We start from the raw sequence: 14,464 nt of genomic DNA on the forward strand, positions 1-14,464 counted from the left end.
AAGCGCCAGTTTTATTAGAACTTGTCGACATTTCTTGGTTAAAAGAAGAACAAAGAACAGGAGTGAGTTGTTTTCTTTTCAACAACGACAAAAGTCATGTACTGACATGTCTACAGTCGCCATGGTTTGTGTTATTCAGTCCTGTATGGAGTTTACTCCTTTGATACGGCCGCAGCTTGGTAGCGGCTACGTCACGTGTTTTGTTTGTTTTGGTTGGCCCATAAAGACGTGACAGAAAGAACGTTCATCCAATCACCCTCCGCATTGTTTTCAATCGCTCTGCCCTTTCCCAATCATCTATGAGTGGTTTACTAGATAGATGTGTGAAAAATCCATCTGGTGTGCCAGGTTAGTCTTACAGTTATTTGATAGAACAATATGATGCATATGAATGTACACACAAAACATGGAGTAAAAAATAGTTATCAATAAATAGATGATCTAAGGTGTGACATCCTGGAATTTTACAGAGTTAAATGGAGAGAAAAGAGTTCCAGTGGTCTCATTTCTCCTGTGAGGCCTGCCATCATCACTGAGCTGCTGCCTGGTTATCAGAGTAATTATGAATCAGTCTCAAATCAGCATCACTTGTTTTTCAGGCACTCCCACATCATTAAGGAGACAAAACATAACAAGATAATGACTTAGTAGGGATGATTCTGGCCCCACGCTTGATGACTGACTTTAGTAGCTCTAAACTACGTCAAACATACGGCCTTCCTCAAAGTACCAGAGTATACTAAAGCAAATATTTTTAATATCTGACAGTGTAGAGGTTGGTGAACAATGTAGTGACAAACTCACTTTGGCTGATGGGATACAGTTTGTTCCCTAAAAGATATCTCTATAGTCACAGGATCCCTATGATAATCTTCATGGTGGAAACGTAAAGCTGCTCTGCAGAACCTTGTTTTTGTCATCTCTGAGGAGGTTGACATTCTGTTCTTAAGGAATGGTGTTTGAGGTGAAGTTCACTGCAAACCTTGGTATTACTTTGTCTTCTGTGTCTAAAGCTCAGTCAGTGTTGCCAACACATCCACTGTTTACATTATTGAAGTGTCTCTAAGGGCAGCTCTGCTTTGATTCCTCCATAATGAACTGTTTATCTTGACAATAATGCCTATACGTTATGGCGTTTCTCAGAAACAAGAAGCTCCGCAGGAAAAATGTTGCTATGAAAACAAGACTGCCTTTTTTCTAGAAAATCAAAGAAAATGTGGGCGGCTGTTTATCATAAGATATGAGTGGTTCAGGCCGCAATATTTAGTTTAAATTTAGGATAACCAACACTTAACATAAGAAAAACAGCAAGTGAACCTGTCAAACGCCATTTTCACTGGGTGCTGTTACTAGGCTAGACAAAATCTCTGGTCACCTGCCTCCATCCCATTTGAAACAACTGAAATTACTCTAATTTCACTATTTTTTTAAAAATCTAATTCAACTGATTCTTTATTAAACATTTCCCTCAAATAAAAATGAAGACAAAAATACAATGAGTCGTTGAAGATAATGCCCCATTTTATCTTTGCCCCATGTTATTTGCCAGAAACCATAAAATGAGAAAACAGCCCCTTTTTTTTGTTTTTCTGAATTAAAACAGTAAAATGAGGAAACAAACTTTAAAAACAAGGTTGAATTTGGTTTAATGGCTTTTTATTTTGTTATGCAACAATAAGGCAGAAAAAAGAAAGAAAGGATGACTACATGACCTGGAAGTAAATGTAGAATTTTCAAAATAAAAGTCTGAGCAAGAGAAGAGTGATAGATAAACATCATTTGTGCCACTTTTAATCATTTTTTCCACTTTCTGCCTATTGTTGCCGCCACTGACCCATTTTTTCCACAATAAACTCCTCAACACAACTTGTTTATGCCTATTTTTGCCAATTTTAACTGCAGTTCAGTATTTGCTTCGCACATTTTTCCCATTTGAATCAATTTTTGACACTCATAACCCCTTTTACACCATTTCTTCTGCTAGTTTTGGCCATTTTTGACCAATTTTTGCTGTTTTCTCTTATTGTTGGCTTCTTTTCACCCATTTCTGCCACTTTTGAATAATTTTTTTTTCCATTTTAGACACTGCAACCACTTTTTTCTTCCTGTTTTTGCCACTTTCTGCCTATTATTGCTTATACTGACTCATTTTTTGCCACTATGAATCCCATCCCAGTTTTGCCAATTCACTATTTGCCTCTGCTAACCCACTTTTGCTACTTTAAATCCTTTTCAAGTAACCTTGCAAAGCCGATGGATACGCCGGTTTCCTTGTTTTTCACTGGTGAATCCATCTTGCAAAGCCATGTTTCACGTTATTCGTCAGTAGCTGTGCAGGCACAGCTAGATAGCGGCTACATCACGTATTTTGTTGCTCTGATTGGCCCGTAGAGATGGGACAGACAGAACGTTCATCCAATCACACTGAGTTTTTTTTTTCAAAGCCTCTGCCTTTTCCCAAACATTTCCTGTTGAAGCTTTCCCAGATGGATGTGTGAAACAAATCCATCTGGTGTGTCAGGTTACTTTTCAAGTACCTTTGAAATCCTTTCTCCCTACCTTTTCCCACCCTTTTTTTTTCCTTTTTGCCATAATTGACCCAATTTAAATCTGTTTAGAGAAATGGGGTTCACATTTTTAGGAAGGCTACAACAATTGTTCTCAAACTGGGGTCCAGTTTGACCCCTAGGGGACTCCCAGGGGTCTGCGACTCACAGCTTTGGGGTCGATGAAATAATCCAGTATAAATGACCAAAGTAATGCCATGTCATTAAAAAGCAAATAAATACATATAGGGACCATAGCGCCATTAAACAACCGTAGCAAACCAATTCTCCAACATAAGTCAGCTTTGGCCAATAGAAACACAGATGTGATTGTGACATATCAGATAAATATGTCACTCGTCACGCATCAGTCGCTTTGTTCAGGACAGATTTGGTGTGCAGGTCCAGCTAGCATCAATGGATACATTTTTAAGCACGTCCACTTCATCGTGTGACGCTAGGCCCAAACCAGCTAAACTGAGGAAATATGATGTCAGCTATATTGAGTCTGGTTTTTATTGACAACAGTGATGGGAGGACAGAAATGTGTTGTGTGTCTTCATGTGAAGCCATGAAGCCCGCCAAGCTAAAGCGTCATCTGATGCTACATCCGCTAGAAAACACGAACGGTGAACCTGAACACAACCTCAGAAAAAGCACAGAGGGCTTCTCATTTGGCTGCTCAAAGGATCGCAAAAAGTAAGAAGCCACACTTGATTTGACAAGAGCTTGCATTTAGGTTAAAGAGTTTGAAATACAGCATCTAGGAGTACAAATGGCAGTTAGCATATGTTTAATCAGCATGAGGGTTTTGTGGTGGTCCTTGGGAATTTTTTTCTTTGAGCAGAGTAGTTGTTATTCAGGTAGAAAAACAGAAAATGGTTATGAAAGCTTTACTTTAGAATGGACCATGATTTTGCTGATCTTATTGGGCCCCAAATTTGGCTGGGCCCCAGATAGTCTCCCCTCTATCGTCCTTATGGGCAGCCTTAGTAACATTGAAGCTCTAACCAGAACATCACATATTACCAGTATTAAAAATGTTTAATGCACAGCCTGTGTGTAATATTGTACACTATGGCCAGATAGTGAACATATAAAGGTTTTTACATCTGTCATTCTGTTATCAGGCTGCAGACTTATACATGATGGGACTCACATGAAGGAGTAGATAAAAGAGTCTGTTTTTTTTAGTTATTTTTTAAAGTCACACTACTCAACACTGTCAATGGGCAGATGAATTATAACACGTCAAGGCAGTAAGTGCGTATACGTATAGTGTTCACCATCACTAAAGAATATTTTATCAATTAAAATGAAGTGAAATCAAAATTTGCTTCTCAAGCAACCTTCAGCATCCTGGTTTCAGTGACATGAATGAGTCAGACACGAGCTGCTGCTGTACAGCCTACATGCTGTTAGATAGCTGAGTCAGCACATCATCACACCATGTAAACAGAGTCTTAAGGGCTAAGCATAAGTCATCACATTAAATACATGAAAATGATAGAAAAGAGGAATGATCGTGACCTTTTCACCCTTAAAACAACAGAATTTCTTTTTTTGATAGGGGCCGTGTAGTCGCCTTGGGAGTGTACTTTCTAAACAGCTTTTTAGGAAAACTTTTGTGTTATTCTGTCATAATGAATAATGATACCTGAGGTTATTTTGTGTGCTTGCTAATACAAAATAGTAGAAAAAAACTCGATGCAAACATCATGTCCCAGTCAGCTGACTTTGTACAGTAATTCTAGATGACATAGGATTTGACGTTGTAATTTTCTGCACAAATGCGTCAACATTTCTGAGAAACAAGAGCAGTAAGACAAACTTTCCCCCAGGCTAATTTGGAGTCCGAGTTTACAGGTGGATGCTTGGGTGGAGGTGAAACTCCCTCATAAAGAAACACATGCGACAGCAGCTGCAGCGACGGCAGCATGTGACTGCAGCAGTTAAAGCTGCAGTGTCATCATGACATTTTGACACATCAACATTAGGACAGCAAGGTGTGACCAATAACGTTATTGATGGCGTGTCACAGCGAGCTCAAAGCCGTGACCTTGGAGCAGACACACCAGCGGTTATTTAAGATGCTCGTGTTTGACGAGTCAAAAGGCCTTTGGGTCAGAGCGGGGACTTTGTTTCCCTCTGTTCCCCCTTCACTCATGCATATTTTACATTAAAAGATCATGCCGGTGTCAGGCACTATCCTGTTTAATGCGTTCGAGTGGAAAAGTGCTCTTGCTGCTCTGCTTTTAAGCTGTGTGTGCTCTTACATGCTGTGGAAATCCCCCGCTGCAGCTTTCGTAACGTAAGAAACTCTTCTCTTTCAAAGGAGCCTTGTTTGCTTATTGTTCATGTTTGTTATTCTGCCACCGTGGGCCTGACAGAGAACCCCAGCTGAATACAAAGACATTATGGATGTCAGCAATTACACTGATAAATGTGACTCTGAGCCGCGTTGTATTAGCATATTTTAAAAAGAGAAATTCCAAAAGAGCATGAGACAGAATGTGGGCTCAGCCCTATGCATAGTGAAGATTTGAATATTGAAATCAGAGAGAAAATTGCCAAAGCTCATTTCAGTTTTTCTAAAAACTGAATCCAAAAATCAAAGAAGACAACACGGCTGAATCCGGTAACCTCCTTCATTACAAAGGCGGCTGCCAACTGTCGAGTCTCAAAGCACATTTTCAACAACACAACAGCATTTTTATTTCCTTTATAAAAGACTCAATAGGAGAATATTTCTCTGCAGCCAAGATGCTGTCAGCACAGGAAAAAGAGGCACACATTACCACACAATGTCTGCTACTGTTGATGCTGAGAAATGGAAAATATGTCCTCAGTCAGTTGGATCCCTTATAACTGTTTCCCAGAACTGCATGTTTGAGTCAAACTGTGCAGCAGATGGAAGTTTAACTCCTTTCTCGTGTTTTTGTCCCTCAAGAAATGAATATTTAAACCACAACAATCAGAAATCTGTTGTAGCAATGTTTAAAAGGCTTTCATTCGTCATGTCTTATCAGCATTTTGAACATTTTTTAGAAAACATTTACTAGAACTAACTCCTCTGTGAGGTTGCAACTGCCACACAGTGAAAGTACCGGAAAGACTGTACTCTGAGTGGTAGAAATCTTATTTTTTTTACAAGCTCCAATAAGGTACAAGGTGCATGTTCTTCCTATATGCAAGGTTGCGGAGACCTGCAAACTACAGTAAAATCTGTTAAATTAGGAGAGACTTATGTATGCATAAGAGAAGCAGAGGACCTATGTGGAACAAGATGCTGATGAACCTAGTGGAGATGGCTGGGGTTGAAAGCTGTGGCAGAAGCTTAGGACTTAATAGAGTTGCAGAGACCTTTGGCCCGCAAACTAAATCTAGTTCATTAAAAAAAGACATGTATGCATTAGATGCGCAGAAGACCTATGTGGGCCTAAATGCTGATGAACTTAATGGAGGTTGCTGGGGTGGAGGGGGGTTTCAGCCTATGGCAGAATCTGATTAGCTTGATACTTAATAGAGGTTGCAGAGACCTTTGATCTGCAAACTGAAACCAGTTCAATCAGGAGAGACTTGTATATTCATGTGATGAGTGGAAGACCTACCAACAGCTAGATGCTGATGAACTTAATGGAGGTGGCTGGGATGGAGGAGGGATGGAAGCTTTTGCAGAATCTGAGTAGCTTAGTACTTCGTAGAGGTTGATTTGACCTTTGACCCACAAACTAAATCCACGTCATTCAGGAGAGACTTATGTATGAATGACATGAGCAGAGGACCTATGTGGGTCTAAATGCTGATGAACTAATTGGAGATGGCTGGGGTGGAGGAGGGTTGCAAGCTGTGGCAGAAGCTTAGTACTTAATAGAGGTTGCAGAGACCTTTGGCTCGCAAACTAAAACCAGTTCATTAAAGAGAGACATGTATGCATGAGAGGAGAAGAAGACCTATGTGGGTCTAGATGCTGATTGAATTAATGGAGGTGGCCGGGGTGGAGGAGGGTTGCAAGCTTTGGCAGAATCTGGTTACTTTAGTACTTAATAGAGGTTGCAGAGACCTTTGATCCACAAACTTAAACCAGTCTAATCATCAGAGACTTAATAAGAGTTTGACATTCATTTCCTTTACACATTTTTAAAATTCCTTATAAAAGAGGAATGTGTTATGTCTTTGGTGGTTACTCTCCATCATAATGACTTCATGAACTTGAAGGGATAGTAAAGCAAACAGCAGGAATAGGATACCCCCTTTCAAGTCTAGAAACTGCCTGTTGTGTTAATGAGGGATGCAGGAGCAGATGAGGAGTAGATTTCTGAACAGCTGGACCTGGAAACCAAAGAGATGACTCGGAGGAAGAAACTGAGGTATGCAGGATGAGGAGAAGACCTGTGAGGATCTAGACTAGCCAGTGAAGTTAACGGAGGTAGTTTGGGTGGAGGGTTGCAGTGTCTATGCTGAAACAACAGGCTAACTGCAGGAGGGCAGATTTAAAATATAACAGGTGCATGATGATCAGTCAATCAAGGAAGTGGCAGAATCTGACTAGCTGAGTACTTAAGAGAGTGAATGCCCACAATCAGCTGATCACCAGAGCAGGAATTGAGAACGAATGGAAGAAAGGAGAGATAAGAATGAGTGGTGACTAATGAGTAAGTAGAAACAGTCTTCCTGCTTGAACTTTCCTTGAGTTTCGTATCTCCCTAAAATTCAAATATAGGTGTGTGCCTGATTTGACAAAATCAATGAAGAAGAGTGGGGTAAAATGAGCCAGTTTCTACTTATGCTGTGCTAGACGTCAGGAAAAATGAGGCAGAAGTAGAATGACAGCATGGACCTTTATTTCAAGATCTTTGCTATTAAAAAAATCATTGGCAAGAATCTACAACAATGCTGTCAGAAAATATGAAAAATGAGCTCCTGGAGCTCAAATAGCCAGAGAAAAGGGGTTGATCTGAGTCAGGGGGTTTAGATGAGCCATCATGGGGTAACCTGAGTTTCAACTTTAAGTTTACAATGAAAAAAGTCACAACTACCAGATCTGACATGTCTGATATGCTTCTGAGTAAAAGACAGATCATGATGTCAAAAACAGGAGGGTGGAGGTTAGACCTATTCTGCTCTGTGATCAGTTCATAACCAGAAAAATCCCTGGCACACAGAGCAGCAGTCCCATCTGTTTTTTTTTTTCCTAATAAATGATGATTCAGAAAAGAATTGAAAAATACTTATATACTAATATAAAATACTAATTTTGCTTGCAAAGACAGGAATTTGTCCTTGATGTGCTTTGGAAAAACCTGAAAAACTCAAATTTTAGAAGTGTATTTTCTTATTAAAATAAAGAAAAGGTAAAATATACGCCACACATGCCACACTCACTGGACAAGTCGGGGAAAAAATCTAATTTCAAGATATAAAGGACAAAAATAAAGCCTGGTGTGCTGATAATAAGAACAGAAATATAAAAGCAGCAGTATGAAGTTGTATTCGTTAAGTGTATTGAATTTAATGATGTCCCTTGGTGAATAATTTCAAATCTGGTTAATAGCTTTCACACTTCAGAAATTCATTGATTTTGAATGACTCAACTTACCCCGCAGTCCCCTTACCTTTCATCTGACCTATGACCTTCAAAATCCAGTTGGTTCATAAGTGAGTCAGAGTGAACATTAGTGCACAGTTGAAGAAAGCCCCATGTCTGCATTCACAAGAATGAGCCATACGGATTGACAACCTGGAGACACAATATCTCTGCCTATCACTGATGCAGAAGCATGAAAACAATAATAGTAACTGTAAAATCTTTGATGAACTATTTTGACTAAAGTTCTGCTCAAACACAGACTGTTTTTGTATGTGGTCCAGGCCCATCCACAAAAGAACTGGACTCCTGGCATGAATAACTTCGAAACAAACACTTAAAATGCCAGATGTCTCACAGAGAAAATTTTCTAATGTGTTCTGACAGATTTTTCTATTGCTTTTATTGAACAAGTCAGAGAAATAACAAACATTTCATAAGTTAAATGTGGAAACCAGGCCACGTATCTCCAGAGGGAAAGCAGAAGAAAAGGTGCCAACGCCCCTCCTTCCACTGTGACAGAAGATACCTTATCATCTTCATCTATTTTAAAGCTTGTGTCTGATGATGTTATGCATTTAGAAGCAGATTATTATGTAACTATCTGCCTTTTAAGCATTAAACACTCCTTCCTTATAGGACTGAAATATGATCTAAAAACCAGTGGCTTTCTTTAGCTAGTGGACTGTTTCCTCTGGACTTTTTCTCCACAAGAGGGCTTTTTTAGCTTTCATTTTTCAGTCATTTTGGCTGTATTACTATGAAAAAAATGTTTTCTTCTCAATGGCTTTTTGGAATTCCAGTGCCACTTTTTGCCTGTTATTCAAATTCACAACTCTTTCACACAATCAAGGATAAAAATGTCCAGTACCAAACATATTCAATAAAATATTTTATTCAAATGTTTTCCCCCTACTTTAGGTGAAAACATGATGTTGGTGTGGCAAATCCTGTCTTCTAAACTAAAAGCTGAATAACAGTATTATGGTGCTTGCATTCAGATATGGTTCATCATTGATGAGCAGGTTTATGGACTGACTGAGTGAGCTATGCTACTTCCAGAGGCATACATACAGAGTTGCACTGTGGGCGGGGTTTAGTTGTTTTGAAAGCCGTCAGTGATTGCTGCCTTCACTGCAGTGATTACCTCAGATGTAGCTTTAGCACTGCGTCTGTTTTACAAGGACTGGACCACTTTTCTGTATGAAATTAAGAATGAAAACAACCCTAAAAGCTATTCGTGCTGTGACCAGTGTTTTTGCTCTTTTGCTTACCAGCTTCAGCATGAGTATGTGATAATTATGGGTTACTTCTTGAGTGAATGCTTGTATACAATGGCTGCTAGTGGGGTGTATAGCTCAGACTTAGCCACAGCAACATGTATTTTTAAAACAAGCGCTGAGGGCAACACTGAAAGCGCTCCGTGAAAGCAAAGGTGTTTTCACCCTTCTGTCGACCTGCTTTGGCATGAGTTTGTTATTGGTACAGGGAAAGAGTTAGTTGTTGTAAAGCTCCACCATTAAGGTAGCGGTGGCCTGCAGAAGACTAGCGCATGCACACTGACTTATTTGCTCTGACTGGCCCGTCATGAATGAGATGGACAGAACATACTGCAGTCACCTTATGAAGATTTTCTGAAAAGTCCTGCCCTTCTCAAACACTTTCTATGGGAGCATTCTCAGATGACTGTGAAATATATGTAGTTGATCTGGCATGTCGGGGTAGCTGTTTCCTGCCATCAGGGCTTTATGTTTAAACTTTAAAGGTCACATATTTCACCCCTTTAAGACAAGTTTATATTGGTCTCACTGGTCCCCAAAACATAACTGTGAAGTCTGTTGCTGAAAAAACACTCCAGTATTGGATTTTTTGCATGTCTAAAAACACCTCCATTTAAGCCCTGCTCAGAACGATCTGTCTCTGTGTCTGTAGCTTTAAATGTTACTGAGCTGTCTAACTCCACCCCTCCCAGGAAATGGATTTTGCTTAATTTATCAGGCTCTCCTGATCCTCCTCTTCACTGGTAGCTGAGAGGAGGATCAGGAGAGGAGGGCGGAACTTTCTCCCAAGCAGGGAGGGCACACCAAACCTGGGGGTGGGGCTAACTCCCCACATGACATCATGGGGGGGAAATCTGAGAAAGGCTTGTTTCAGGACACATTTTCTGAAAGGTGGAGGGGGGGGGCTCTGATTCTCAGGGGGATTGTGGACAGGCCAGAGGCACATATTTTTGTTAGAAAAGCCTGAAAACATGATTTTTGCATAATATGTCCCCTTTAAGTGTCCTTTCATTCTAAACCCACAGACATTAGACCCCCCCCCATTCAGTCAAGCATTTCAGCAGGCATCCATGATGGTTGTGGTCAGCCATATATTAGGTTTTAACCAATTGTTAACAAACTGAACACCTGAACGCTTCCAAGAAACTCATGCAAAAAAGAGTTCTGGTCCTAAAATCCCCCCTCTGCAGCTCTTTGCCATTTTTGTGTGCAGTTCCAGTTAGACCATGAATAATTTACTAACGCTGTCTCTTCATTTCCTCTTTTTCATCTGTGTGATCTGTGTGTCTTTGTGTGTATGCGCCCCGTATCGATCCCCTGCCCTTGTTCATGTTTGTCTTTGTGTGTGCTTGTGGACATGTGACAGGGATGACATGTCAGGCACGGAGTTCCTACCTGGACACAGAGGTGCTTTGGGGCTACCGCTTCACGCCGGTCCTCTCCCTGGAGAAAGGCTTCTACGAGGTCGACTACAACAACTTCCACGACGTCTACGAGACCAACACTCCTAGCTGCAGCGCCAAGGAGCTAGCTGCTAAGCTCCGGGAGGGGCCGCTATTGCCTCAGCTTTCGCTCCTCAGCCCGGAGCCTAAAATGCATACTTTTGACCCCCTGGACCGCCTGTCCGAACCGGACCCGCTGAGTCCGGAAGAGGACAAGGAGGAGAGAGATTCAGGCGGGGACAGAGGGGAGACCAATGGCTCGGCTGCGGCTTTGGAAGAGCCGCCCCTTGTTGATGGACTGCCTGACTGACGGCTGCATCAGCTAAAATCCCAGGAGAGGACAGGACGATATAACGCTTCATTAGCCAATGGCCAGCTTGTTCCATTGCAATGCCTGGAGATACAAGACATCCGTCTCCAGCCCCCGACTCATGCAATACTCCTCTACTAGAGTGTCAATCTATAGCATAGATTGGTTTTGTAGACACGTAACAAGACGTATAAGGCACACACATACAATATCTATATCTACACTTAAAGGTTGGTGGTTCAGATTGTCTTTTTATAATCGCAATGACCACTTTCTGCTATAACAGCTCGAGTTGTATTATGTAAATTTGAGTTGAAACTGGTAGCCATAACAGAGTACCATTGGCTTATTATGGATACTCCAATACTCTCATTTTAGATTGTGTTGATTCACCTTCATTTGATAAGTCTAAGCTTCTGCGTCTGACAGCATCTCTGCGTGGTAATGGAACCTTTTTTTATAAACGTGGGGGCTCGTTGTTCACTTTCTCTGTTAGTGTTGTTCTTATTCTGTGTCAGGAATCTCTCCACCTTTAGTTTGCATAAAAAAGACGTAGGGAACTGCTCTGTAAAAGGCAACGTGTACTGAAAACAACTCTATTTGGTTTCTTTGTTCACACCTTCCTGCTTGTTCATTCTTTGTCTGATCGTCTCCCCTAAATACTCGGAGCCTTGACCCAAAAGAAACCAGTTAGTACCTCATTTTATACTCATTTTCAGGGTTTGAAATGATCAATTCGAGCTACACAAAAGTTGTTAAAGCTGTATTTGCTACTGACTCACTATTTTGAAGAATATCTTTGTCAGTGAAGGATTGAATTCCCTCTCCATCCCAGCTACTAAAACATTAACTCCAAGCTCTGTTCTTGGTATGTAAAGCACAATCTCCCAAGAGGCGTCTCCACACTGACCTTACCACCCCGCCCTCGCCACCACCACCGACTGATGCATGTCAGTCCTAGTTAAAAGAGACATTCAAATGTAGAGACAAACATTTATATGAAGTATTTATGCTTAACTGCTCTTTGAGATGTTTCTGATTTTTATATACCATGCATATGAATATTTCAGATGCTCCACAAGCAAAATGAAATATGTATCATTTTATCGTTGTTTTGTTTTTGCTTTCAATATTTTACAGGAAATCAACCTTGACTTTTTCAGCTGCATACATTTGAATCTACTAATGAAAAGGGCAGAATTTTATATCTTTTTGCTGCAGTGTTTGCTTAGTCATTATTTTCCTCTGACTTCATGTTAAGCTTTCACTATTGAAGTCATTTTGTACTCACAAATATCAATATGCACTTTGGCCCTGTTCCACAACTTGCCCCCAGGTTTTTTCCTTGAAAATTGTTTATGGCCCTTATTTCCACTCATTTTGAAGTGGACACATATCCTGGAACTGACGGAGCTTATGGTATTTTAGGGTGCTTTCACAACCGGATGGTTTGGAGAAGTTGTTCCAAAACAAGGAGGCGTTACTTACCAGCCTGGATTGTTTGGAGATAGGGGTTTAAATCACCACTTTCATCATGAAACAATAATAATTCTTATATCCTTTAGTCTGCCACATTATGACACGGTTTGATTCACAAGCATACAATCAATATCTGACAATAGTATCTCCCAATTTAACACAGTTCAACAGCAGTTTTGAGGGTTTCATTGCTGAAGGGTTTTTGTGTTTTATTGAAAATACAAAAAGCATGGACCTTTGTTTTAGTGCACAGAGTGGTTTTAAATGTTAAATTAGGGCTGTCATCATTAATCACATTAACCTTGATTTTCTTTAATAACAATCAATGGCATGATACTTTCTTTTTTTTTTTTCAACCCTTGTTAAACCAGGGGTGTCCAAACTATGGCCCAGAGGTCAAATGCGGCCCCCAGTGTGCTTATGTTAAATTTCAAAAATTAAATGAAGTATGGCCCATATCAGAACATGAAGCTTTTGCCTGACTCTGTTGTACTCTTACTCTGTAAACAAACATTTTGACAAGAAGACTTTATTGATGTGTTTTTTAAGTTGTGATTAAAATTAAAACAGCACTTAAATGATAAACAAATTGACAACAAAATAGTACTGATGTCTTGATTTATAACAAACTAATTGATTACCAGAGCAATAGTAGAATTAATAATGTTCCGGGGGCGGAGCCAGTGGTAGCCCTGGTCAACCAGGGTCCCCTGAATTCTGATTGGCCTTCCAAAAATCCTTAAATCGATTGCCTGTTTGCCCTGTTAACCACTAACTAGCTGGGTGTGCATGCTCAGTCACTAAGTATATCTTAACCCCGTGGTTGCCAACCTATTTTCCATTGAGCCCCCCCTTCACATGTCTAGGAAGAGCTGTGGCCCCCATGAACCACATGAAAGAATAAAGTGACTTATTGCTGTCAAAAATTCACATCAATTTGAATTGTTTTCATCATTTAAGGCCAAAAAATAACCCAAAACACAAGTTTGATTACCAAAAGACTTTGGTATGAACCATTCATGTGTTTTATCATGATTTTAGAGAGTCTGAATGACCCTAACTTTAACAACCTCAGAGCAGATGGACTCTCACGCCCCAGGTTAGAAGCAAGCTCTTAACCTACTTAGGCTGGATTTAATAACTTTAATATCCTTAAGGTACAGTATATGAAAGAGCCCCCACCATTCTTATATGGAAAAAGTCAGCATCTCCCTTCAGCCACAGTGATGTCAACAACCACCACTTCATTAATGTTAAACTGACATGCCAGATAGATTGCTTCATCTGCATGGATAAATTTCACATTCATCTGGGAAAGCTCCCTCAGAGAGCATTTGGGAAGGGCAGGACATTTCTCAAAATGTTTGCAAGGTTATTGGAGAACTGTTCTGTCTGTCACATTCATGACAAGCCAATCAGAGCAACAAGACATAATGAGGTTTTCCGCATGCACAGCTCCTAGGCTACTGCTGCAGTACTTGTAAATGGCAGAGCTACCTGGAGAATAAAATTTATACCAAGGCCGGTCAGGACACGTGCAAAGTCATTTCCACTGCCGAGACTAGCTTTTGGTGTCACTCTTATTACTTGTTTTTAAAGAGCAGCCATTGTATACAGCCACTCACAGTACAACTAACCGCCACCTCGAGACCATCTTCTCCATCATGAAAAGTGCAGTGATTTTTTCACTCTTTATTTCATTTAGAAAAGTGGGTCAGTTCTGATAGAACTGCTGTGATGTTGTAGCGACATCCGACCTAATAACTGCACAAGAGGCAGCCATTGCGTACGGCTAGAACAACTAAACCCCGCCCTTAGCT

At 40.4% G+C, this 14,464-nt stretch overlaps 1 protein-coding gene across 1 annotated transcript in view; it reads left to right on the plus strand.

Moving 5' to 3' along the window:
- kcnj5 (potassium inwardly rectifying channel subfamily J member 5) overlaps positions 1-11,480 on the plus strand; it is a 32,801-nt gene extending 21,321 nt beyond the window's left edge. The window contains exon 3 of the mRNA XM_041807817.1: positions 10,780-11,480. Within this exon, the coding sequence (XP_041663751.1) occupies positions 10,780-11,165 (386 nt within the window). The 3' untranslated portion in view covers positions 11,166-11,480. The remainder of the gene's footprint in view (positions 1-10,779) is intronic.
- Positions 11,481-14,464: the final 2,984 nt, after the last annotated feature.

Source organism: Cheilinus undulatus, linkage group 2 (genome assembly GCF_018320785.1).
Source record: "Cheilinus undulatus linkage group 2, ASM1832078v1, whole genome shotgun sequence".
Lineage (NCBI taxonomy): Eukaryota > Metazoa > Chordata > Actinopteri > Labriformes > Labridae > Cheilinus > Cheilinus undulatus.